Source organism: Monodon monoceros, unplaced genomic scaffold, assembly GCF_005190385.1.
Source record: "Monodon monoceros isolate NGI ecotype Baffin Bay Population unplaced genomic scaffold, NGI_Narwhal_1 Super_Scaffold_18, whole genome shotgun sequence".
NCBI lineage: Eukaryota > Metazoa > Chordata > Mammalia > Artiodactyla > Monodontidae > Monodon > Monodon monoceros.
Window position 1 is genome coordinate 56047849 of NW_021703774.1, and position 25144 is coordinate 56072992.

At 44.8% G+C, this 25144-nt stretch overlaps 1 protein-coding gene across 1 annotated transcript; it reads right to left on the reverse strand.

Moving 5' to 3' along the window:
- Window positions 1–5178: 5178 nt before the first annotated feature.
- On the reverse strand, window positions 5179–8708 carry LOC114897857 (myocilin opposite strand protein-like). The gene is made up of 2 exons (XM_029226921.1): window positions 8614–8708; window positions 5179–5338 (listed from the first exon to the last, which is right to left on the reverse strand). The coding sequence occupies exons 1-2, from the start codon at window positions 8706–8708 to the stop codon at window positions 5179–5181; spliced, it is 255 nt and encodes an 84-aa protein (XP_029082754.1).
- Between the last annotated feature and the right edge of the window lie 16436 nt (window positions 8709–25144).

Below are 25144 nucleotides of genomic sequence, written 5' to 3' on the forward strand. Positions count from 1 at the left end.
ATCTCCTGGTGATTTTGGTCCTTCTCGAACAATCTTTTCATCTTTTCTCCAACTTACCCTCTTTCACCCTAGCTCTATTTTGGTTCTTATTTGCTGTCACAGGTATGAATTTCATAAGCCATAACCTCAGGTGAGCAGACCTAAGGAATTTAATTACCTCTTTACCTAAATTTAAATACCTCTTTAAAGGTCTAGCTCCAAAGACAGTCACATTCTAAGGTACTGGGGGTTAGGACTTTAACATATGAGGTGGCGGGGAGACAGTTCAGCCCATAACAACTGGGTATTACCAGTCTACTCCACTGGTAGCAAACTCTTAAAACCTAGAAAACCCAGAAGTCAGAGTGCATGAAGTCATTCACCCTTCTAAGGACATGTAGCTGCCAGGTGTTGTTGAATGAAAAGTGAAAGACGAGACACTTTTGGGTGATGAGTGGTCACAGCACACACATAGGTAAGGCCAACCCTGCTTGCACAGCCCTGCCCACGTTTCCTTTTCTTTCCCTCCACCAGCTACTGCTTCTGGCTTCAGGATGGAAGAAGAGGGTGATGGAAGGAGGAACAGAAGGGAGGAGAAAACTCTTCACTTAGCTTCCAGGACATTAAACTCCTCCTCCATTATGGATTTCTCCTTCTTGATTTTTATTTGTTTGCTCTGCTGGTTCTTCCTTTTAGTCTGTGTTAGTCAGGGTTTTCCAGAGAAATAGAACCAATAGGAGATATATAAGTATAAATACAGATTCAGATATAAAAAGAGATTTATTATGAGGAATTGGCTCATGCAATTGTGGAGAAGTCCCACTGTCTGCCACCTGCAAGCTGGAGACCCAGGAAAGCTGGTCCAAGTTCAAAGGCCTGAAAACTAGGGGAGCCAATGGTGTAAATCTCAGAGCAGGGTAGAAGACCAATGTCCCAGTTCAAACAGGCCAGCAGGGAGCAAAATGGGTGAATTCCTCCTTCCTCCACCTTTTTGTTCTTTTCAGGCCCTAAATGGATTGTATGATGCCCACCCTTACTGCGGAGGGTGATCTACTTTACTCAGTCCACCAATTCAAACGCTAACCACATCCAGACACACCCTCACAGACGCATCTAGAAATAATGTTTAATCTGGGCACCCCTTGGTTCAGCCAAGTTGACACATAAAATGAACCATCACATAGCCCCAACCTCTTAAGATTGTAGCACCCCAGGGCTCACTTTAGGGTTTATCTACTCATTCGTCTGGTGATCTCGTCTAGCACCATGGCTTTAAATGCCATCTCTATGCTGACAATGCCTCAAATTTATATCTCCAGCCCAGACTGCTCCTGAACTCCAGATTCATACATTCATTTGCCCACTTGACTTCTCCATTTAAATGTCTGTTAGGCATATTAAGCGAACAAGAATGGAATTTCTGAGTTTTCCCATCCCACCCCCTCAGACACTCCAAATCTACTCGTCTTGAAGCTGATGGAAACTCCATCCCTCCGGTTGCTCAGACCAAAAATCTTGGGGTCATCCTTTACTCTTCTCTCTCACAACCCCTCATCCAATCCATCAGAAACTTTTATTGGTTCTATCTTCAAATATATATATCTAGAATCTGACCACCTTTCTCACCATCCCAACTATTACTTGTCCAAATTATCATTGTCTTTTTCCTGGATTACTACAGTAGCCTCTGAAATGATTCTGTTTCCTCCCGTCGTACAGCCTGTCCTCCACACAAACAGCCAGAGCACGAGTCTCCTTTTCTGAACACCCTCCATGCCTTCCCAGCTCATTCAAAGTCAGTCCTTAACACAGCTCCACGTGATCTACCTCCTTCCCCCACCACCAGTGACTTCATCTACTAATGGCCCCTGATTCACTCTACTCCAGCCAAGCCCCACTGGCCCCTTCTCCTCCTCTGGATACACCTTTGTCTTAAGGCCTTTGCACTGGCTCTTCCCTCTGCTCTGATGTCCACACACCTAACTCCATCACTGTCTTCAAGGTTTTACTCAGATATCACCTTCCTAATGAGGCCTACCCAGACCACCCTATTTAAAACTGCAACTCACGGGCTTCCCTGGTGGCGCAGTGGTTGGGAGTCCGCCTGCCGATTCAGGGGATGTGGGTTCGTGCCCCGGTCCGGGAGGATCCCATATGCCGCGGAGCGGCTGGGCCCGTGAGCCATGGCCACTGAGCCTGTGCGTCCGGAGCCTGTGCTCCACAGCGGGAGACGCCGCAGCAGTGAGAGGCCCGCGTACCCCCCAAAAAAAATTAAAAAATAAAAAATAAAATAAAATTGCAACTCACCTGCTTCTTCCTCTGCCACTTCTAATCTTTCTTACCCTGTCTTATTATTTTTAAATGTCTTTTCCATTACATTTAACATCTCCTAACATATAATCCGTTGTTTTTAAATTATATATACCTTTTGTCAGTCTTCCCACACTGGAGTGTAAATTCCACGGGGGCAGCGATTGTTTTGTTCAGTAATATGTCCCTAAACCCACTTGCACTGTTGGTGGGAATGTAAACTGATACAGCCACTATGGAGAACAGTATGGAGTTTCCTTAAAAAACTACAAATAGAACTACCATACGACCCAGCAATCCCACTACTGGGCATATACCCTGAGAAAACCATAATTCAAAAAGAGTCATGTACCAAAATGTTCATTGCAGGTCTATTTACAATAGCCCGGATATGGAAACAACCTAAGTGTCTATCATCGGATGAATGGATAAAGAAGATGTGGCACATATATACAATGGAATATTACTCACCATAAAAAGAAACGAAACTGAGCTATTTGTAATGAGGTGGATAGACCTAGAGTCTGTCATACAGAGTGAAGTAAGTCAGAAAGAGAAAAACAAATACTGTATGCTAACACATATATATGGAATCTAAAAAAAAAAAAAGATCAGAAGAACCTAGGGGCAAGATGGGAATAAAGATGCAGACCTACTAGAGAATGGACTTGAGGATATGGGGAGGGGGAAGGGTAAGCTGTGACAAAGTGAGAGAGTGGCATGGACATACATACACTACCAAACGTAAAATAGATAGCTAGTGGGAAGCAGCCACATAGCACAGCGAGGTCAGCTCAGTGCTTTGTGACCACCTAGAGGGGTGCGATAGGGAGGGTGGGAGGGAGGGAGATGCAAAAGGGAAGAGATATGGGGACATATGTATAACTGATTCACTGATAAAGCAGAAACTAACACACCATTGTAAAGTAATTATACTCCAATAAAGATGTTAAAAATAAATAAATAGACTCATGACCAAGATTTAACAAAGCCAAAATAATATGTCCCTAGAACAGTGTACAGCTCACACAGTAGGTACTTAATATTTTTTTTTTTTTTCTTTTTTAGGTACTTAATATTTTGACCACATGAATAAACAGAAAAAATATCCTGGAACTTGCCCAGAAACAATCAGAAATAAAACTACCTCAAGGGGTACCCCTTCCCACCATTTTCCCTCCTTGATTCTATGCTTAACTGGCTGTGTGACCCTATTCACTTAACCTCTGTTCCAGCGGTAATGGAACTTTCTGTAACGACAGTATGCTCTATATCTGTAACATCCAGTATGGTAGCCACCAGCCACATGTAGCTATTGAGCACTTGAAATGTGGCTAGTGCAAGGAACTGAATGTTATATTTAATTCTGATGAATTTATGTTTAAGTAGCCACCTGTGGCTAGTGGCTGCCCTATTGGACAGTGCAGGCTTGTTCTCTCATCTGACTGAGGATGAGGTCATGTGTGTGTTGAGCCCCCAGCTGGCGATGACAGGTGCTCCAGGCCTGCTCCCCCTGCTTCACTGCTGCGGCAGAAGACCACAAGAAGGAACCTGACTTCCACATCAACAGCACAGCCTGCTATGTGGGGAGGGGATCTGAGCACACATAAGGGTGGGCTTGGAGGGAGAACGCCCACAAGGACTCTGAAGAAGTGAATGCAATAAAAGATGGCCCTGTTGGGGGCCAGGGCAGGCCACCCCAAAATGTGCCTCAATGGTGTATGGTTTATCTTAAATAAGTTACTTAAGAAACGGCCAATGCAAGAGGAATACTCTGACCCTCCTTTCTGTCTGACCCTTAAAGTAGGAAATAAATCTCTCACATAAACAGACACACTTATGGTCAGAGACAGAATTCGGGCTGAGAAGCCTGTGAAACAAATCTTGTTACTTCTTTTATTTACTACTCCAAGCCCAAACTGTTTAGATCCTTCATTAATTGAGCACCCCCAAACCTAAATTTCTTTGTCCTACCTATTCCTCACAAATGTATTGTTTCCTTGTCTAAAAAGTATAAAAACTGCCTGCTTTGGCCACTTCTTTGGTCCCAATTCCATGAGACCTCCATGCACATGAATTAAAATTTGTTTCTCTTTCTCCTGTTCATCTGTCTTGTCAATTTTACTATTAGTCCAACCACCAGGACTCAACAGGAATAGAGGAGGAAATTTCCCCCTCCCCAACGGCAGCTGAGGACATTTCCCAGAAGTGGATTTGAATGATCACCTCTTTAATGCTTCCTGACTCTTCAGAAGAGTCCTGTGGGTCCTTAGAAGCGCTCTGGGGAGTCTTGAGCATCAGACCTGAGCAGTATGTCCCTCCTCCCTAACTAAGCCACTCTGCGCTTGGCTGCTGTTGAAGTTAAGTTTCTTCTGTTAGAGTTTGAAATTCACTTAAAAATCTCCAAGAAACAAACTTTGAAAATGTCGTCCATCAATGTGAAATGCAGCCCAGTCCAAGCCCAGGAGATGCCACAAAAGGCCACAAAACTGTCACGTCCCAGGCTGAGGTTTGAAAACCCAAACCCCTCAGGGTTCTCTGGAGCTCAGATCTTTAAATTCAGATTTTCACCCATCCAGGTTTAGTAACAAACACTGAGGCCTGATAATTTTTTTTTAATTCAAATACAACTGACTACCATAAGTGTTCTACCGTGTGGCATAAATTAAAGACCAAACAGAGACATCAGAGACTTGGCTTGAGAAACCAAAGATTACTCTAAGTGCATAAGTAAGGATAAACAATGCTCAACAGTGGTTGTAGGAGAAGAAAACTAGGAAAGAAAGAACAAAGATTTTCCAAGAGAGTCTTCAAAGCCAACCCCAGTGACTTCATGGAAACTGTTTTTTGGAGTTTTCTGTCAAAGTCTAGTTCAAAATGATTGATGTTTTAGGTGCTTAAGAAGGAAACTTTGGAGTCTTCAGTTGGAGAAGGAGGTGGGGCTGGGGGTACTTCGGAGCCAGCTGCACTAGGAGGACGAGCTTGTCCCAAATCCATATCTGAGGGTATCTCCCCGGCTTCATCACTTTTCTTGGTAAATCTCTCTTCTCTGGGAAGAAAGGCACACTGAATGTCATTTAAAGGTGGGATTTTTAAAAAGAACCCCCAGATCCCAGCACCTAAAGAGCATACAGCATTTTGGAGGACATCCTGACTCACCTACCCACGTTTACAGAGCCATCACCTGGCAAAGATAAGATACATTCTATTTACACTTTGTGTGTCTGCTCTTCTCAGAGACAATTTAACCATCTCCACTGGTCCCATGGAACCAGTGTAGCTGGGGTCCACCCCTACCAGCCAGCTCTCTGTAGTTTCAGCCCAGGGCAGGCTCTCTCTCTCTCAATGTTTTATTTGCATACCAGCTATTCTCTGGCTAGTTCAGCCTAGGCTCACTTCAGCTCTCCTTTCTGCCTAGTCACCCCCTGCCCGCCCCCGTCCCCACCTCCAGCCTACCAGGTTCTCCTTCCCATCTGCTAGAATGCACCAGGCATCTCCATTCTACTCAGGTCTGGGCAAACCCCGCCTTCAAGGGAATACCACTAGCCAGTTAAGTGATTAGAGATTCAGAATTAACGGTTTGCTGAATGAACACCTACTCTGGTCTAGGGACTTGGAAATTAACTAGAAACTAACTACATTCAGATTCTCAAGGACAGCTCACCCCTGTTAAGTTTTTCAGCTGAGGAAGCTGAGACAGAAGGCGATTTACCCGGGTCATATGGCCAGTAAAATACAAAACTGAAGGGCTTCCCTGGTGGCGCAGTGGTTGAGAGTCTGCCTGCCAATGCAGGGGACATGGGTTCGAGCCCTGGTCTGGGAGGATCCCGCATGCTGCGGAGCGACTAGGCCCGTGAGCCACAGCTACTGAGCCTGCGCGTCTGGAGCCTGTGCTCCGCAGCGGGAGAGGCCACAACAGTGAGAGGCCCGCGCACCGCGACGAAGAGTGGCCCCCGCTTGCCACAGCTGGAGAAAGCCCTTGCACAGAAACGAAGACCAACACAGCCATAAATAGATAAATAAATAAAGTAAAAAGGGAGATGGGTCACACACACAAAAAAAATACAGAACTGGAATCCAAACTCAGATTTCCTGATCACAAGTTCACTGCTGCATCTCCCAGTGAGAGCTGATGTCTACCTAATGTTGCTGCGGGGGATGTGGGGGAATGGGGAGGGGCTAACCGGGAGAGGCCCCAGAACTGTGGGATCTCTTTGGATTTTACAACATAGTGACCACAGCACCCTGGAGACAATGCCCACTCCACAGTCTAACCAGTGGTGTCAAATTTGCCACGCAGCCCCATCTGTAAAGGTTTAAAACTCCATACCTATGTTAACTAAGAAATTGTACATAATTTTTTAAATCAATTCACTAATATCTTACATCCCAACAAACTCTAAAGTCAAGAAGCACTGTGAACAAACTGGACGGAGGTCCCTATTTCAAATCAATAATTTTTATTTTGAGCCAACTTGTCAGATTTCATAAAATCATTATTTTTAAGCTCATACTATACCCACAGAACTCACACCAAAAGTGTCAGCTCTGCCAACTGTTGTTTACTCATATCTGCATTATTAGAATTTCAACCCAGGTTTCTTGGCAGAAATTTGTTAGGCCACTTTTCTCTGTTGAGGGTTGCATTCATTAAGACTAGACACAATAGGGCTTCCCTGGTGGCGCAGTGGTTGAGAGTCCGCCTGCCGATGCAGGGGACACGGGTTCGTGCCCCGGTCCGGGAAGATCCCACATGCCGCAGAGCGGCTGGGCCCGTGAGCCATGGCCGCTGAGCCTGCGCGTCCGGAGCCTGTGCTCCGCAACGGGAGAGGCCGCAACAGCGAGAGGCCCGCGTACCGCAAAAAAAAAAAAAAAAAAAAGACTAGACACAATAACTTATAAGTCCACTTAACTCACACAGACAAACTGCAACATGTTGGCATTCACTGCGAGTGAGTGAAGCAGTCCAGTGAAGGTGGCCTTCCTCCAGCTTTGCAGCTCCCGTCCTCCCATCTGGAAAGTCTCAATCTACACACAACCTCCTGACACACAGGGAAGGTGCAGCATCCAACCAAACATCAATTTCAATAGAGCTCAGTTTTCATATAAATTGGAGTCCTAATGTTTTCTTTATATACCTTTATATATGAGATGTCTTGGGCACCTGACTGGATCTGGGGATCTCAGACCAGAGAGAGTGCAGAGCATCCCACAGTGGCCATCGTAGGCTTGCCAGATTTAGCAAAGGAAAATACAGGGTGCCCAGTTAAATTGGAATTTCAGATAAACAACTTTTTTTTTTTTTACTGTAAGTATATCACAAATATCACACAGACTTACTTAGGCCAAAAAAACCCCTTTTTGTTGTTCATCTAAAGTCCAAATTTAACTAGGCATCCTGTATTTTATCCACTGAGCCTACAATCAGGGGAAGGTGTCAGGCAGTGGACTTGTTTGAGAACTCCAGCATGCAGCTCAGGCAGCTAACTACTCCAAGGCAGGCAAACCCTCTCCTTTGTGCCAGATAAGCTGTCGAGGCCTCCCCTTTCTAAGGGCATGCTAGCACAGTCCTGGGCACCAGGTGCAGAGTCATGAAGGAGAAAAGCAGTCCTTGCAGGGAGCTTACAGCCTAGCTGGGAATGAGGACAAGCTTCGGGGAGTCCATGCTGTTCCCAAACTTTGCGAAGTCATGCATTTTTACACTGAGAGGGTACATCATAACTTCCAGCTGATTATCAACGTGATCCTCACTCCCCAGTCAAGAGCCACTGACCTGAAGTTCATCCCAGCGCCCTTATCATTGCCTATTGAAGGATCACGTGACAAGGGTCTGTTTCCCACAGTGGGTGACAAAGTGTTTTCTCATCTGTAAAATCTGCCTTGCTAGAGAATGGACTTGAGGATATGGGGAGCGGGAAGGGTAAGCTCTGACAAAGCGAGAGAGAGGGATGGACATATATACGCTACCAAACGTAAAATAGATAGCTAGTGGGAAGCAGCCGCATAGCACAGGGAGATCAGCTCGGTGCTGCGTTGTGACCACCTGGAGGGGTGGGGTAGGGAGGGTGGGAGGGAGGGAGACGCAAGAGGGAAGAGATATGGGAACATATGTATATGTATAACTGATTCACTTTGTTGTAAAGCAGAAACTAACACACCATTGTAAAGCAATTATACTCCAATAAAGATGTAAAAAAAAAAATCTGCCTTGCTGCAATGGATGAATACATTTACATAAACCAGCATCTGGAGGCATTTTACGGCACTTGGTGAGGATCAGCATTTATGTTCCATCCTAACCCCCACCAGAGACCCCGGAAGTACCTCATGGTCATGGTGATTCGGCGCTTGGTCACCTCGGAGGCCAGGTCTCTGTAGGGGAGGTTAATGCTCTTGCCCATGGAGCCTTTCTCTGCCATGGCCTTGCACTCAGAGGATTTAGATTCACCGCACCTGTGAATCTAAAACAAAAGCACCAGCAAACATGCTTCAGGGGTTGGGACTGCTCTGCCTGGGTCCAACATGGCAGAGGACTTTTTTTTTGCAGAGGACTTTCACTGCCATGTTCTCAGTGGGTCCTCCTTACAGCCCACCACCCCCCCCATTCCCCAGTCCCACCCCTGTCACGAGGCAGACATTTTCTCATTCAAATACCTGCTGTGAGGTAAGAGCAAGGTCCTCCCCACCTTAGATAGAACAGGTATTATTAACCCAATCTTGTGATATGGAAACCAAGGGCAGCTATGGTTTCCCCCAGGGAACAGCTGGGGAAACGGAGGCCCAGAGAGGTGAACTGTCTCTCCCCAGGTTGCACAGCTGGGCCCTGTCGGTGCTGCTTCCCCTCTAACGAGTTCCACTTCCATGGAGCCCTTCTCTCATAGGGCTGTTTGGCATCACTGACACACGCAGAGCCGCCCTCTTCCTGGAGCACTTACCTTCTCAAGAACAGGAAAGGGACATAGGATTGACAAGGCTACTTATTCAGATATGCACCTGGCAGAGATACTGGAGGCTTGATATTGAGAAGAAAAATAACAGCAGTGGGACCTCTTTAGTGTCGGATGTAGGATATCCTTTTACAGTATTCTGTTTGGTAACCACAGTAACTCTGCAAGGTAAGTTATTATGATCCCCATTGAGCCAATGGGGAAACTGAGCAGCAGAGAAATTAGGTAGCTTCCCCAGGGGGCATAGATGTAGAATCTCAACCTACGTCTGCCTGGCTTCAAAGACTCCAGTACAGAGTCAAGTGACCCTCCAGTTCTGCCTCGGTGCCAAGCCATTTCCAAAGGAGTAAGGGATGAGTCTTCATTCCTGGATACCTGGTCACACTTACGGGGTGACATGGCCGTTCTCAGAACGTGAGTTGCAATGGCCTGAGCTCGCCAGCCTGGTCTGCTGGCTGGAAAGGTTTGTTCTTAGGAGGAAGCCCAAATGACTCACCTTTTGATTCCAGATCAGCTCAGGATATGACCCTTTCCACACCTCAGCTCATGGTCTTTGAAGAAATGCCCTCATTCTGTGCAGCCTCTGTTCCCACACGTCAGTTACTCCACCGTCTCAGAGAAGGAAAAGTCTAAAACCACCACTACTGCCGCCAACTGCCTCCCAGACTTTTTTAATCCTCCTGTAGTCAATCTCTCTCAAGAGCTTGAGTTAATTGATTGATTTTTGCCCTTCAAAGGTAGCAGCTGGGACTTTCCTGGTGGTACAGTGGTTAAGGCTCTGAGCTCCCAATGCAGGGGGCCTGGGTTCCATCCCTGGTCAGGGAACTAGATCACACATGCGTGCCGCAACTAAGAGTTCACATGCTGGAGCTCAGGAGATCGCGAGCTGCAACTAAGGAGTCCACCTGTTGCAACTAAGACCCAGTGCAACTAAATAAATAAATAAGTTAGCAGCTGACACAGATTTTCCCTGCAGAATTGACCTTGATGAGAAATCCCCAAAGATGTTGCGGGGGGGGGAGATGGGTCTTGAGCGCAAAGCAGGGCAAGAGCCTTGGGCGACATGAGCAACGAGGAAGCACACAAAGAGGCTGGAAAGCATGACCTGTTACTACTGACTACATTTAAAAAGCTAATTCATGTACAGCCATCCTCCCAGCAGCATCATAACAATTGATCCCACTCCTTCCTGATGACTCAGCACTTCTGCTGAGGCGGCAGGTGCTTTGACTTTGAAATAAAAGGTATTGACTGATTTCATGACTTTCACTTTTGAGATGGATAATCTTGGGCAAGTAATTTAACTTCTATAAGCCTCGGTTTTCCTACCCGTAAAAGAGGAGTAATACTCATAGCAGTACTATTCACAATAGCCAAGATATGAAAACAACCTAAATGTCCGTCGACAGACGAATGGATAAAGAAGAAGATGTGGTGTACACACACACACACACACAAATACACACAATGGAATACTACTCAGCCATAGAAAAGAATGAAATAATGCCATTTGCAGCAACATGGATGGACTTAGAGATTATCATACTAAGTCAGTCAGAACGAAAAAGACAAATACCATATGATATCGCTTACATGTGGAATCTAAACTATGACACAAATGAACCTATCTATGAAACAGAAACAGACTCACAGACATAGAGAACAGACTTGTGGTTGCCAGTGAAGGGGGAGTGGGGGAGGGATGGAGTGGGAGTTTGGGATTAGCAGATGCAAACCATTATATATAGAATGGATAAAAAACAGGGTCCTACTGTATAGCACAGGGAACTATATTCAATATCCTGTGATAAACCATAATGGAAAAGAATTTTTAAAGAATGTATATATATATATATATAATTGAATCACTTTGCTGTACAGCAGAAATTAACACAACATTGTAAATCAATTATACTTCAATTACAAAAAGAAGTAATAATCTCTACAAGGGCAGTTGTGAGGATTGAGAAAATATTTGCAAAAATCCTTAATTTAACCTTTTTTGGGCTTTTAAAATGTTTAAATTCGTGTTTATATACACATACACACACACATATATATATACATATATATACATTTAGCCCAGGATGAATATGAATATGTGTGTGTACTGCCCTTGATGTAATAACATGAATGTAAGCCTTTTCCTCACAAACTCAATTATATACTTTTTGAAAGTAGAAGCCCTATTTTTTTTAAATTAATTTATTTTATTTATTTATTTTTGGCTGTGTTGGGTCTTCATTGCTGCGTGCAGGCTTTCTCTAGTTGTGGTGAGCGGGGGCTACTCTTTGTTGCAATGCACGAGCTTCTCATGGGGGTGGCTTGTCTTGTTGCAGAGCACGAGTTCTAGGCACGTGGGCTCAGCAGTTGTGGCTTGCAGGCTCTAGAGCGCAGGCTCAGTAGCTGTGGCGCATGGGCTTAGTTGTTACGCGTCACGTGGATCTTCTCGGACCAGGGCTTGAACCCATGCCCCCTGAATTGGCAGGCAGATTTTTAACTACTGTGCCACCAGGGAAGCCCAGGAGCCCTATTTTTTCCCTCCCTCCTAACCCAGGCTTGGCACAGTGTTGAGTTCCTAGTGGGAACCCAACAATTACTTAAATTAAATCGGAAACTGCAATAGCATTGTTGTTCCCATCTGTCTCCTTTAGCCATGTGATTACCAAAGTCTAACATAATCAAATTTCTCTATTGTGTTTGAATATGTCAGAAACAATTATTGGTTTGTTTGGTGGTGTTTTGGCCCAACGACTTTGGAGAACGAAGTCTGAGCTCTTAAGTAGGAACCCTTGGGAAGTTTGCTGTCGTCAGATATATCTGAATGATTAACAGCAATACAAACCTGGAAAAACCCCTACCTCCTATACTAGCCATCCTTTATGATATTCCATACAAATCTAAAACATGTTTCTGAACCCTGACATCCAAACGTGAAGTTGACACTTCAGATGTGTAAGAAGAAGCCCTGGTAATAGAGCAGTTTGGCGGTAAGAGAGTCTGTATTTCTCTCCATTAACTATAATGAAATCACATTAGAAATTAGCTGCTACTTGTGAGATAACGTGTTAAAGCTGGGGTTCACGAGGGGCAGGACCAGAATAAAGACACAGAGGTAGAGAATGGACTTGAGGACACGGGGAGGGGCAGGGTGAGCTGGGACTACGTGAGAGAGTAGCACTGACATATATACACTACCAAATGTAAAATAGCTAGCTAGTGGGAAGCAGCCGCATAACACAGGGAGATCAGCTCGGTGCTTTGTGACCACCTAGAGGGGTGGGATAGGAAGGGTGGGAGGGAGACGCAAGAGAGAGGGGATATGGGGATATATGTATGCATATAGCTGATTCACTTTGTTATACAGCAGAAACTAACACAACATTGTAAAGCAATTACACTCCAATAAAGATGTTAAAAAAAAAAAAGCTGGGCTTCAAAACATGGTCTACCTAACACCCAAGTTCACATATTTAATGACTGCGGTTTTCCACTCACAAAATAGAATAAAATGAAAACATGTATTCTCTAAAAAACAATAGAAAACTATACAACTACCAATATTACTAATTTTACAATAGGGGAACTGAAACTTCTCTCTTAGGCTCTCTCAGCTATGTGGAACAAAGACCAAGGGATAGGGATTGTTGGGAGGATATGCAGGCAAAAGAGGGACAGGAATCCTCCTGGAAGAACAGGATGGGTCACCCTGCTGTGCCTCCCAGGAAGACTTGAACTGGGAAAGCCAAAGTGGAGACACCTCTAGGGACTATATTATCTTGCCATCCCTACAGCTACAAAAATTTATGGCTCTAGCACTCTACCCTGAACGGGATTCAGTTATTCTCAATCTCTGCAAGATGTATAAGCCGGGTATAATTTTTATAGGCATAGATGCCTAGCTGAGGTAACAGGATAATTAGCACTAACACAGGTGTGTGAGTACCTCAAGTCTACTCTCAGCTCCCTTGACCCCCTCTCTAGTCTGCATTTGCTTGGCTGAGTGCCAACCTAAGTTACATTCACCTCTCTACCCCTTGACACTACAACACACACCTTGATGACTACTCACTTGAAATTCATGACTACAAACTTCAACTGGGTACTTATCTCAGGCCTAGAAACCTTCTCATCTCTTCCCAAACCTCCAACCCTTCTTCCTAATTCTCATTTTCAGCTGAGGAAAACAGACAATCAAGAGAACTTCCACAAGTACCCACCACCCACCCATCTACCCACCTTCCAGCTTTTGCGCCATATTGTTTACCTCTTCTCCCGTTACTATCGATGCCTTTTCAGAGACCAACGCTTGCACTCGGACACCTGACCCCATCCTCTCTCATCCACATCAGGTCTTCACTCCAGTAATCCTCTCCTCTTGAATATCAAATGTCCCCTCTCTACTGGATCTTTCCCATCAGTGTTCAAACATTATTTCTCCCATCTTAAAACTCTGTCTTGAATCCAGTTTTCCCCACCGCAAAACAAGTCAACAAAAATTTCTTGAAGGAGAGTTGTTTGTATTCATTGTCTCCAATTGCTTTCCTTCCATCCTCTATCAAATCCACGCCAGTGGTGAATTACCAAAACATCGTTCCTCTCACTCAGCCATCAGTAGTGTTTGAAACAGTAAATCACTCCCTCCCCCTTGAAACATTTCCTCATTGGCTTCCAGGACACCACACGTCTCCTGCCCCAACCTCACTGGTTACTCTTTCTTAGTTCCCTTTGCTTGTTTCTTTTCATCTTCCTAAACTCTTAACATTAGAGCATCCAAGGCTCGGTCCTTGAATCTCTTCTCTACTCTCATTTCTCTGTTGATCTCATTTAGTCACATCATTAAATTCCATCTCTAGGATGATGACATCCTGTCTGTCTCTCCAGATCTCTCTCCTGAACTACAGACTGATACATCAACTGTCCACTTGACATCTCCATTTTACTAATAAACACTTAACTCAAAACGCCTAAGAATGAACTCTTGATCAACTCCTTCAAACCTGCTCTACCTGCTGTCTTCCCCATTTCTGCTAATGGCAACCCCATCCATTCAGCTGCTTGAGCCTCAAATCTAGAAGTCATCTTTGTCTTATATCTCTCTCTCTCTCAAACTCACATTCAGTCCATCAACAGATGGATTTTGAGCTCAACTTTTCAAGTTATATCCAGAATCCAGCCACTTCTCACCACCCTCACTGTTACCTGCCCTTGTCTGCAACTCATCATTATCCTTGGCATGAATAATTGCAAAAGCCTCCTAACTGGCCTGCCTGTTTTCATCCTTGTCCCTCCTTCAACACACAGCCAGAGCAATCCTTTAAAAATATGTCATGTTTCTCCTCTGCTCCAAACCCTCCAATGGCTTTCCATTTTTACTCAGAGTAAAAGCCAAAAACCCTTGCAATGGCCTTCAGAGCTTATTACAATTTGCCTCCTTCCCTCACTCCCAATTTCTCTGACCTCGACAATTGTTACTCTCCCTTTTTCTCACTCTGGCTTCCTCGTGTTCCTGAACACCCAGGGACACTCCCTCTTCAAGCCAGGCTTTGCACTTGCTGTTGCCTCTGCCTGGAACACGCGGCCCCAAATATCTACATACCTTGTTTCCTCTGTTCCTTCAAGTCTTTGTTCAATTTTGCCTGCACAGTGATGCCTTCCTCGTGTACTCCACTTAAAATATAGAAAAAAACCACAGGTTTTTGCCTGCTATACTCCCTGCTGTATCTCAACACCTGAAACAACATCCAGCGCATCGTAGCTGATGCTGTGGCACGTCATCCAGATCCTCTTTCTGGCTGAGGCACTCATTTCCCCAGATGCTAGGAGTGTTGGTGGCTGATGGCTTTCAGGTGAGTCCCTCTCCAGGCATTGCTTTCAGCTGAAGACAGTTGCCTCAGCCCCTCCCCTAGAGACAAATGATAGACCTCATCCAATGACTGACGAGTGTAGGGGTATGAATGCCCAGACCCATCCTACCTCAGGAGCTGCCTATAGAATCAACCGAGGCCTTTGTTGTAATTATTGATACATCGCAATTCAGCTTCTCTCTCCCATGGCTACTGATGCAGAGGGCACTCCCCCAATGAGCTTCCTGCACATAAATCTACATTTCAGTGTGTTTCCCAGGAAACTCAATCTAGCACAGCGGGTGCCAGCAGTGGTCTAAGGAAGACGACTCTAAAAAGAGATTTTGGCTGTGGGTTACCAGGCAAAGAGAACCTTATCACTGATGGTATGTGGAGCATTAGCAGTCCCTGGCAAGCTGTAATGGCCAGTGGTTAAAATTTTCATTGATGTGCAAGAGGGAGGGAATACGGGGATATAGGTATACATATAGCTGATTCACTTTGTTATACAGCAGAAACTAACAACATTGTAAAGCAATTATATTCCAAAAATTTTTTTTCATTGATGGTGAATTGGGATGGGATTGTGTTGGAAGAGGATGAACTGGAAGGTCTAATATCTCAAGCTTTTGAGAGGCTCAGGGGAAGAACCAATTATAAGTACGATGCCTCTTTCTGAGAAAGATGATGAAAGATTGGGGTCATTAATCAGCAGTTGAAGGTGAAGTGAGAAAGTCAGAGGCCTCTTAGGCAACAGCTTAGTTTCTGCAGCCAAAGGACAGAAGACGTTGAGGATAAGGCTGAGGACGTAATTATAAAAGTAGCATTCCATGGGCTTCCCTGGTGGCGCAGTGGTGGAGAGTCCGCCTGCCGATGCAGGGGACACGGGTTCGTGCCCCGGTCCGGGAGGATCCCACATGCCGCGGAGCGGCTGGGCCCGTGAGCCATGGCCGCTGAGCCTGCGCGTCCGGAGCCTGTGCTCCATGGTGGGAGAGGCCACGACAGTGACAGGCCAGTGTACCGCAAAAAAAAAAAAAAAAAAAGTAGTATTACAGAGGAGGCTGACTTCTTAGTTCCAGCAAGGCTGGGAAAAAACAGGATCCTGAGACTTGGGATGAAGAAAATCCTCAGAGGGCTTCCCTGGTGGCGCAGTGGTTAAGAATCTGTCTTCCAATGCAGAGGACACAGGTTTGAGCCCTGGTCTGGGAAGATCCCACATGCCACGGACCAACTAAGCACGTGCACCACAACTACTGAGCCTGTGCTCTAGAGCCCGCGAGCCACAACTACTGAGCCCACATGCCGCAACTACTGAAGTCCGAGCACCTAGAGCCTGTGCTCTGTAACAAGAGAAGCCACTGCAATGAGAAGTCCGGGCACCGTAACAAAGAGTAGCCCGCTCTCGCCGCAACTAGAGAAAGCCTGCACGCAGCAACGAAGACCCAACGCAGCCAAAAATAAATAAGTAAATTTATAAGAAAATCCTCAGGGCCTGCCGAGATGGTTTAGTCCTCCCTATTGGAGACTAGCACTCCTCTTGATTAAAGATGCTGCAGAGGCCTCTGTGTTGTAGGGTAACACACACACCCTTCAGGATCTCCATTCTGGCTGCCAGACCAATACCTAGAGTCAAGTCACCACATAGCCTGCCAGGAAACTGCTAAGGGACCAAAGGGACTATAGGAAGAAACAGCTACAGCACTCGGCTAACCTGTACCAGCTGGGCCTGGTATTAATCTACATTTGAGACCGGATCCTGTGAATGCCGGCTCAAGGGGGGTTTAGGAGAGCTCTGTCCTGCGATACATGTTTTAACTCCCCAGCAAGGGCCCTGGGAGACAGTGCTCACCGGCTGCTATGATGGCTCTTGGAAGCTGGCAGTAAGAGATGGCCCATGTCAAATGAAGTACAAATTCCAGGATGGATGGTGGAAGGTAACACAAGGCTCAGAGAAATGGGCATTCTAGACTGGATATACTGTGTAGGGCAGAAAACCCAGTTGAGTAGGCTCTGGGGATGCACATGGCGGACATTCCCTTTACCAAAGGAACAAAGAATGTATTGCACAAAAGGGCTCCAGTGTCATTAGGAAGCCCAGGGGTGGCTGTCCTCTGTAGGCAAGGGCTGACAGTGGGAGATGCTATGACTGGAATTGGCCTCACGTATAGCAGCAAGCATAATAGATACTAAAATAAGAGAGGTCAGGTGGTTAAAGATCAGGAACAGGTGGATAATGTTATCATAACCAGCAGCAAAACCAGAGTGGCAGCTGGGTGGTTTGGCCCCCACACAACTATAGAAGTGGTTCATAGAACACAGCCTTCCCAGGAATGGTGAAGAGTCAGCAAGTATTGCTCAGTTTCTACAATCAAATCAGTGCTGGATGATGAGGCCGAGGGCAGCCACCTTAATAACCCACAGTCACTAAAAGAGAAATCAGGAATTTCCCTGTTGGTCCAGTGGTTAAGACTCCATCTTCCCAATGCAGGGCACACGGGTTCGATCCCTGATCATGCATGCTGCACAGAGTGGCCAAAAAAAGAAATGAATTACGTACAAATCAATAAATAAAAGAGAAATCAAGTTCTAGGAGGAGGTCCTTGCAATACCCTGGTCGAGTGTATGATAATGATTCCTCATGGGGATCTAGGGCCATTTACCCAAGTAACCATACACTGGGAATTACCTACACATTTCGAAGATTTTTGGATGCAGGATTCAAGTTGCCGTTGATATTTAAAGTGCCAGCATGGTCCTTCTGTTAGAGTTGGGAACACATGGAGTCCAGGGATAGAGTCCTGGCCCAGGTTTGAATCACAGTGAGTCCACTGGGTCCAGGACCTACCCAGTGGTCCTTTCCACATGCTTTCCATATGCTTTTTATGATTGGAACAGACGTACTTGGAAGTCGGCAGTCCTCTCCCATTGTGCCTGGGCCTGAGGTAGGAGCTGTTGTTGTGGGAAATACTAAGTTGCTAAATGAAAGTCTCTGAAACTGTCTCCTCCCAGTCAATATAGTAAATCAAATATCTTGTGCTGGGTGGTTATCGCCCTGATGGGTACCACCCTTAGAAATCTAAAGGGCGCAGAGATACTGGCTCCCATAATATCCCCATTTAATTCGCTCCTCTGGCCCTCTACAATAAACCAGACTGAAGATTACTGCAAACTCAACCCAGCTGTAGCCCTAACGGTCGCTGCTGAGTCAAGTAATACATTTGTTAGAGCAGGTCGATGTGGGTCTGCCCCATCAGTGAAGTTTTTAGGGATCCAGAGATCTGGGGTCATGCCGTTCCATCACCTCCAAATTAAAGGACAAAATATTGCACCTTACACCTCTCACAAAAGCACAATTGTTGGATTCTGAGGCAGCATATTCCATACTTGGGAGTACTGAGTGACATGAAAGTCTGCCAAACTTGAGCAGGTTCTAGAGCAGGAAAGGCCTCTGCAGGTACAGACAGTGAGGCAAGTGTACTCACTTGCCACTTGGTTGATGACTGACTAGAAGACCCCATCAAAGGTACTGATGACGGGAAAAAGAGCTCTGTGGCAAGATACAGTAGGAAAATTACAATGCAAGACCATCTGCAATGGAGTTTTATGTATACAAGGCTCCTGGGAGAAACAGAACACCTGACCTCAGGACGTGAAGTGAGCAAATGGCCAGGACTGTTCATCTTGAGCAGCTCTGTTAGGCCCTCAGGGTCGTACGTTGAGCAGGCCCAGCAGCAATCTATCATAAGCTATGTATCTAGAACTGGCATAAGTAGGGCCCATGCTACAAGCAGGTGGCCCAGACCCCCATATCTTTCATTAATATCGCACAGCACCTCTCCCTCAGATCATCCCTACGTTTGCATGAAGTGTCCCTTATGGTCAGCCTAGAAAGAAGGGGAAAACTCAGGTTTGGTCCCGTCAATCTAATACGTGGATGCAAGCCAAAACTGGATGGCTGCTGTGCTGTACCTCTTGTTAGTCGTGGCCCTAAATGATAGGGACAAGGGAAAATTGTCCCAGTAGAGTTTTGGGCAATTCATCTGGCCATTTACTCTGTGTGGAAAGAGAAGGGGCCCAAGCCAAGAATATCTGCAAACTCATGAGCAATGGGAGAAGACTTGGCTTGTTGGTCAGGAGCTTGGAAGGAAAAATGACTGGAAGACCATCCAACCCTTTGGTGACTGGAACTGACCCATTCTGTATATGGGTTTGCCTTCACTGCCTGCAGGACCTCAACTGGCACCATCAGAGAGCTTACAGAATGTGTGTTCTCCCCTCAAGGGTTCCTACCTCTCTTTGAACAAAGGAGCCCACCTTACCTCAAAGGAGATGTGGCAATGGACGCATAACCATAGAGTCCACTGTCCTATTGCATACTGTACCACCTAGAAGCTGCCACCCCGATAGTGCAATGGAATGGCCTTTTGAAGATACAATTGAGGCACCATCTTGGAGATAATACCTGCAAAGAATGCATGGGAGAAATATGCCAACATGAAAATAGCAAAGGAATGAATCAGCAGTTTGCAGATGTAAAGAGAAATATAAAGAGAAAATGTGCCAATGGAAACAGTTGAAATGTTCTGATAATTACCCACAATTTCCATATGCTAGGTCCACTGCCCACTCTTATCACAGACACCATTGAATTTATTTATTTATTCAGAAAATTCCTCAATATTTATTTTTATTTTTTAAAATTATTTAATTAATTGTCTGTGTTGGGTCTTTGTTGCTGTGCACGGGCTTCCTCTAGTTGTGGCAAGTGCAGGCTACTCTTCGTTGCGATGCACGGGCTTCTCATTGTGGTGGCTTCTCCTGTTGCACAGCACGGGCTCTAGGCACACGGGCTTCAGTAGTTGTGGTGCACGGGCTCAGTAGTTGTGGCTCGCAGGCTCCAGAGCGCAGTCTCAGTAGTTGTGGCACACGGGCTTAGTTGCTCCGTGGCATGTGGCATCTTCTCAGACCAGGGCTCAAACCCGTGTCCCCTGCATTGGCAGGTGGATTCTTAACCACTGCGCCACCAGGGAAGTCCCTCCTCAATATTTATTAAAGGAAGCACGGTATGAAATAATTCTTGAGTAAAGGGGGAAATACAACCTGAAATTCCTGTTGTTGTTGTTTTTTTAATTGGGGTATAGTTATTTTACAATGTTGTGTTAGTTTCTTCTGTAGAGCAAAGTGGAGTTCCCTGTGCTATACGGCAGGTTCTCATTAGTTATCTATTTTATACATATTAGTGTATATATATTAGTCCCAATCTCACAATTCATCCCACTCCCCCTTTCCCCCCTTGGTGTCCATACGTTTGTTCTCTACATCCGTGTCTCTATTTCTGCCTTGCAAACCAGTTCATCTGTACCATTTTTCTAGATTCCACAAATGTGCATTAATATAGAATATTTTTCTCTTTCTGACTTACTTCACTCTGCATGACAGTCTCTAGGTCCATCCACGTCTCTACAAATGACCCAATTTTGTTCCTCTTTATGGCTAATATTCCAGTGTATATATGTACCACATCTTCTTTATCCATTCGTCTGTCAGAGGACATTTAGGTTGCTTCCATGACCTGGCTATTGTAAATTGTGCTGCAATGAACATTGGGGTGTCTGTGTATTTTTGAATTATGGTTTTCTCTGGGTATATGCCCAGTAGTGGGATTGCTGGGTCATATGGTAATTCTATATTTTGTTTTTTTAAAGGAACTTCCATACCGTTCTCCATAGCGGCTGTATCAATTTGCATTCCCAGCAACAGTGCAAGAGTGTTCCATTTTCTCCACACCCTCTCCAGCATTTACTGCGCGTAGATTTTTTAATGATGGCCATTCTGACCAGTGTGAGGTGGTACCTCACTGTAGTTTTGATTTACATTTCTGTAATAATTAGTGCTGTTGAGCATCTTTTCATGTGCCTCTTATCCATCTGTATGTCTTCTTTGGAGAAATGTCTATTTAGATCTTCTGCCCATTTTTTGATTAGGTTGTTTGTTTTTTTGATATTGAGCTGCATGAGCTCTTTGTATATTTTGGAGATTAATCCTTTGTCCATTGATTAATTTGCAAATATTTTCTCCTATTCTGAGGGTTGTCTTTTCGTCTTGTTTATGGTTTCCTTTGCTGTGCAAAAGCTTTTAAGTTTCATTAGGCCCCATTTGTTTATTTTTGGTTTTATTTCCATTACTCTAGTAGGTGGGTCAAAAAAGATCTTGCTGTGATTTATGTCCAAGAGTGTTCTTCCTATGTTTTCCTATAAGAGGCAATTTTTTCCTCTGCATTTGTTTTTCCTCTGCAATTTTTGGGAATAGTTTCAGAAGGATAGGTGTTAACTCTTCTCTAAATGTTTGATGGAATTCACCTATGAAGCCATCTGGTCCTGGACTTTTGCTTGTTGCAAGCTTTTAAATTACTGATTCAACTTCAGTACTTGTAATTGGTCTGAACATACTTTCTGTCTCTTCATGGTTCAGTCTTGGGAGACTGTACCTTTCTACGAATTTGTCCATTTCTTCTAGGTTGTCCATTTTATTGGCATATATTTGCTTGTAGTAGTCTCTTAAGATCCTTTGTATTTCTGTGGTGTTGGTTGTGATGTCTCCTTTTGGATTTGTTTTTATAGGTCTTTTTTTCCTCCTTTCTTCTTTTGTTCTCTTCTCTTGTGATTTGATGATTATCTTTAGTGTTATGTTTGGATTCCTTTTTCTTTTTTTGTGTGTATATCTATTATAGATTTTTGTTTTGCTTTTACCATGAGGTTCTTGTATAGCAGTCTATATATATATGCACTTGTTTTAAGTTGCTGATCTCTTAATTTCAACTCCATTTTAGATACCCTGCATTTATACTCCCATCTCCTCATAATTACTGTTTTTGGTATATTTTCCATCTAATTGTTCTGTGTATCCCTTAATTGCTTACTGTGGATACAAGTGATTTTTACTACTTTTGTCTTTTAACCTCCCTGCTAGCTTTGTGTGTGGATGATTTCCTACCTTTACTGTGTTTGCCTTTACTAGTGAGCTTTTCCTTTTTGTAATTTTCTTGTTTCTAATTGTGGCCTTTTTTTTTTTCCACCTAGAGAAATTCCTTTAGCATTTGTTGTAAAGCTGGTTTGGTGGTGCTGAATTCTCTTAGCTTTTGCTTGTCTGTAGAGCTTTTGATTTCTCCATCAAATTTGAACGGCAGCCTTTCTGGGTAGAGTATTCTGGTCATAGGTTTTTCTCTTTTGTCACTTTATCATGCCACTCCCTTCTGGCCTGTAGAGTTTCTGCTGAAAAATCAGCTGATAACCTTATGAGAATTCCCATGTATGTTATTTCTTTTCCCTTGTTGCTTTTAATATTCTCTCTTTAATTTTCGTCATTTTGATTACAATGTGTCTTGGTGTGTTCTAATGTGGGTTAATCCAGTATGGGACTCCCTGCACTCTCTGGACTTGGGTGAGTGTTTCCTTTCCCACATTAGGGAAGTTTTCAACTGTTATCTCTTCGAGTATTTTCTCAGGCTCTTTCTCTCTCTCTTCTCCTTCTGGGACCCCTACAATGTGAAGATTAGTGCATTTGGTGTTGTCCCAGCAGTCTCTTAAACTGTCCTTATTTCTTTTCATTCTTTTTTCTTTATTCTGTTCAGTGGCAGTGATTCCCACTACTGTCTTCCAGCTCACTGATCAGTTCTTATGCTTCATTTAGTCTACTATTGATTCCTTACAGTGTATTTTTCATTTCAGTTATTGTATTCTTCAATTGTTTTTTTGTTCTTTATATTTTCTAATTCTTTGTTAAAAACTTTTATTTCTCACTCTGTGCATCCATTCTTCTCCTGAGTTACTTGACCATCTTAACGATCATTACTCAACTCTTTCTCAGGTGGATTACCTACCTCCACATCACTTAGTTCTTCTTCTAGGGTTTATCTTGTTCCTTCATCTGAAACATATTCTGCTGTTACTTCATTTTGTCTAAATTGCTACTCGCATTTTTATGTATGTGGTAGGTTAGTTACATTTCTCGACCTTGGAGAAGTGGCCCTCTGTAGGGGACATCCTATGTGTCCCAGCAGTGCACTCCCTTATTACCACCCAAGGGCCAAGGGCCAGCTGGTCCCAGGGTAGGGTCTGGCCTGCGTTTGCCGACTCTGTCTGCAGGCCGCAGAACTGTAGTTTTCTTGCTTCTGTTTGTCCCCTGGTGGGTGGGGCTGGTCTAGAGGCTTGTGCAGGCTTCCTGGTGGGAGGGGCCTCTATTGCCCCTTGGTGGATGGTGCTGGGTCTTGGTCTTCTAGAGATGGTGGGCAGAGCCATGTCTAAGGACGTGTGTAGAGGTGGCTGTGCTCACGAAGACTTTAGGCAGCCTGTCTGCTGACGGGTGGGGCCGTGTTCCTGCCCTGATGGTTGGTTGGCCTGAGGCATCCCAACACTGAAGCCTACAGGCTGTTGGGTGGGGCCAGGTCTTGGTTCCAAAATGACAGCCTCCAGGAGAGCTCACACGGATGAATCCTCCCTGATATGTCTGCCACCAGTGTCTATGTCCCCAGGGTGAGCCACAGCTGCCCCCCACCTCCCCAAGAGACCCTCCAAGACCAGCAGGCAGGTCCAACCCAGGCTCCTATTGAATTATTGCTTTTGCCCTTGGTCCCAGTGCACGTGAGAATTTATGTGCACCCTTTAAGAGTGAAGTCTGTATTTCCCACAATCCTATGGAGCTCCTGCAATCAAGCCCTGCTGGCCTTCAAATCCAGATACTCTGGAGGCTCCTCTTCCCAGTGCCAGACTCCTGGGCTGGGGAGCCTGATGTGGGGCTCAGAACTCTCCCTCCTATGAGAGAACCTCTGTAATATAATTATTCTCCAGTTTGTGGGTCACCCACCTCGGGGGTATGGATTTGATTGTATCGTCAGTCTGCCCCTCCTACTGGTCTCCTTGTGGTTCCTTCTTTATGTCTTTAGTTGTAGAAGATCTTTTCTGGAAGGTTTTAGTCTTTTTCAGTGATGGTCGTTCTGCAGACTGTTGTGATTTTGGTCTGCTCGTGAGAGGAGGTGAACTTAGGGTCCTTCTACTCTGCCATCTTGGCAGCTCTTCTATAACTTATCTAGTTCTGGAGGCTGAGGTCAGGGTACCAGCGTGGTCAGGTAAGTGTCCTCTTCTGAGATGCAGACTTATTTTATGCTCACATAGTGGAAGGGCTAGAAATTCCAGTTTTCTGAAGAGCACAGATACTAGTTTAGATTAAGCTATGTGGATTTAGCAAGGCATGAATCACTTTATTGCAACCTGCCAATCACCAGGCATAGTGTGTGTGGATGTATATATATTTTATTTCATTTAATCAAAACCTGTGAGGAAGACTGAATCATTTCCATTTTAGAGCTGGAGAAACACACATAAGAGTTGTGATTTTCTTAGTAACTTCAAGTCCAGTGCTTTCATAGCAGTTCAGCTCAGTAGTTAAGAGCTTGTGCTTTGAGAATCAGAGACTTCCTGGACCAAATCCTGGCTCCTACACTTACTGCATATCCTTGGGCAAGTTATCTATGCCTCATTCTCCTCAAGTATAAATGAGAATAAAAATACCTTTTAAGGGTATTGGGAGGCATCAGTTGATACATGGTAATTAGGACAGTCCCTGGCACACTGGCATTTTCTGTTTCCTACTTTTATGCAGACATAGCAGGAGGACTAAGGAAGAAGCTAGTTTTGGACACGTGTGGCCAGAGAGTGTTACTCTTTGTGTTACCACTTTTCCCTGTGTTCTCTGGTCAAAACGTACTTGGGAGAAGCCTTTGTACTATGGATGTGGATGGGAACTTTAGGAGTATGAGCATGGTCTGGCACTGGTGGCTAGGTCCTGTCCCTTCAGTAACCTAAACCACCAGGGAAGTACCACTACTGTTTGGTCACACTGTCTCTTAAACTGTGAGCTTCTTGGAGGGTGGAATCATGCCTTTGGCTTTAAACATTTAGGACCTAGCAAGGATGATGCTTCCCATGTGTTAGGTGCTGCACAAATGTTTCTGGAATAAATAGGAGTGCCCGTGTGCCTTTCTCTATGGTTAGGAATAGGATTGCT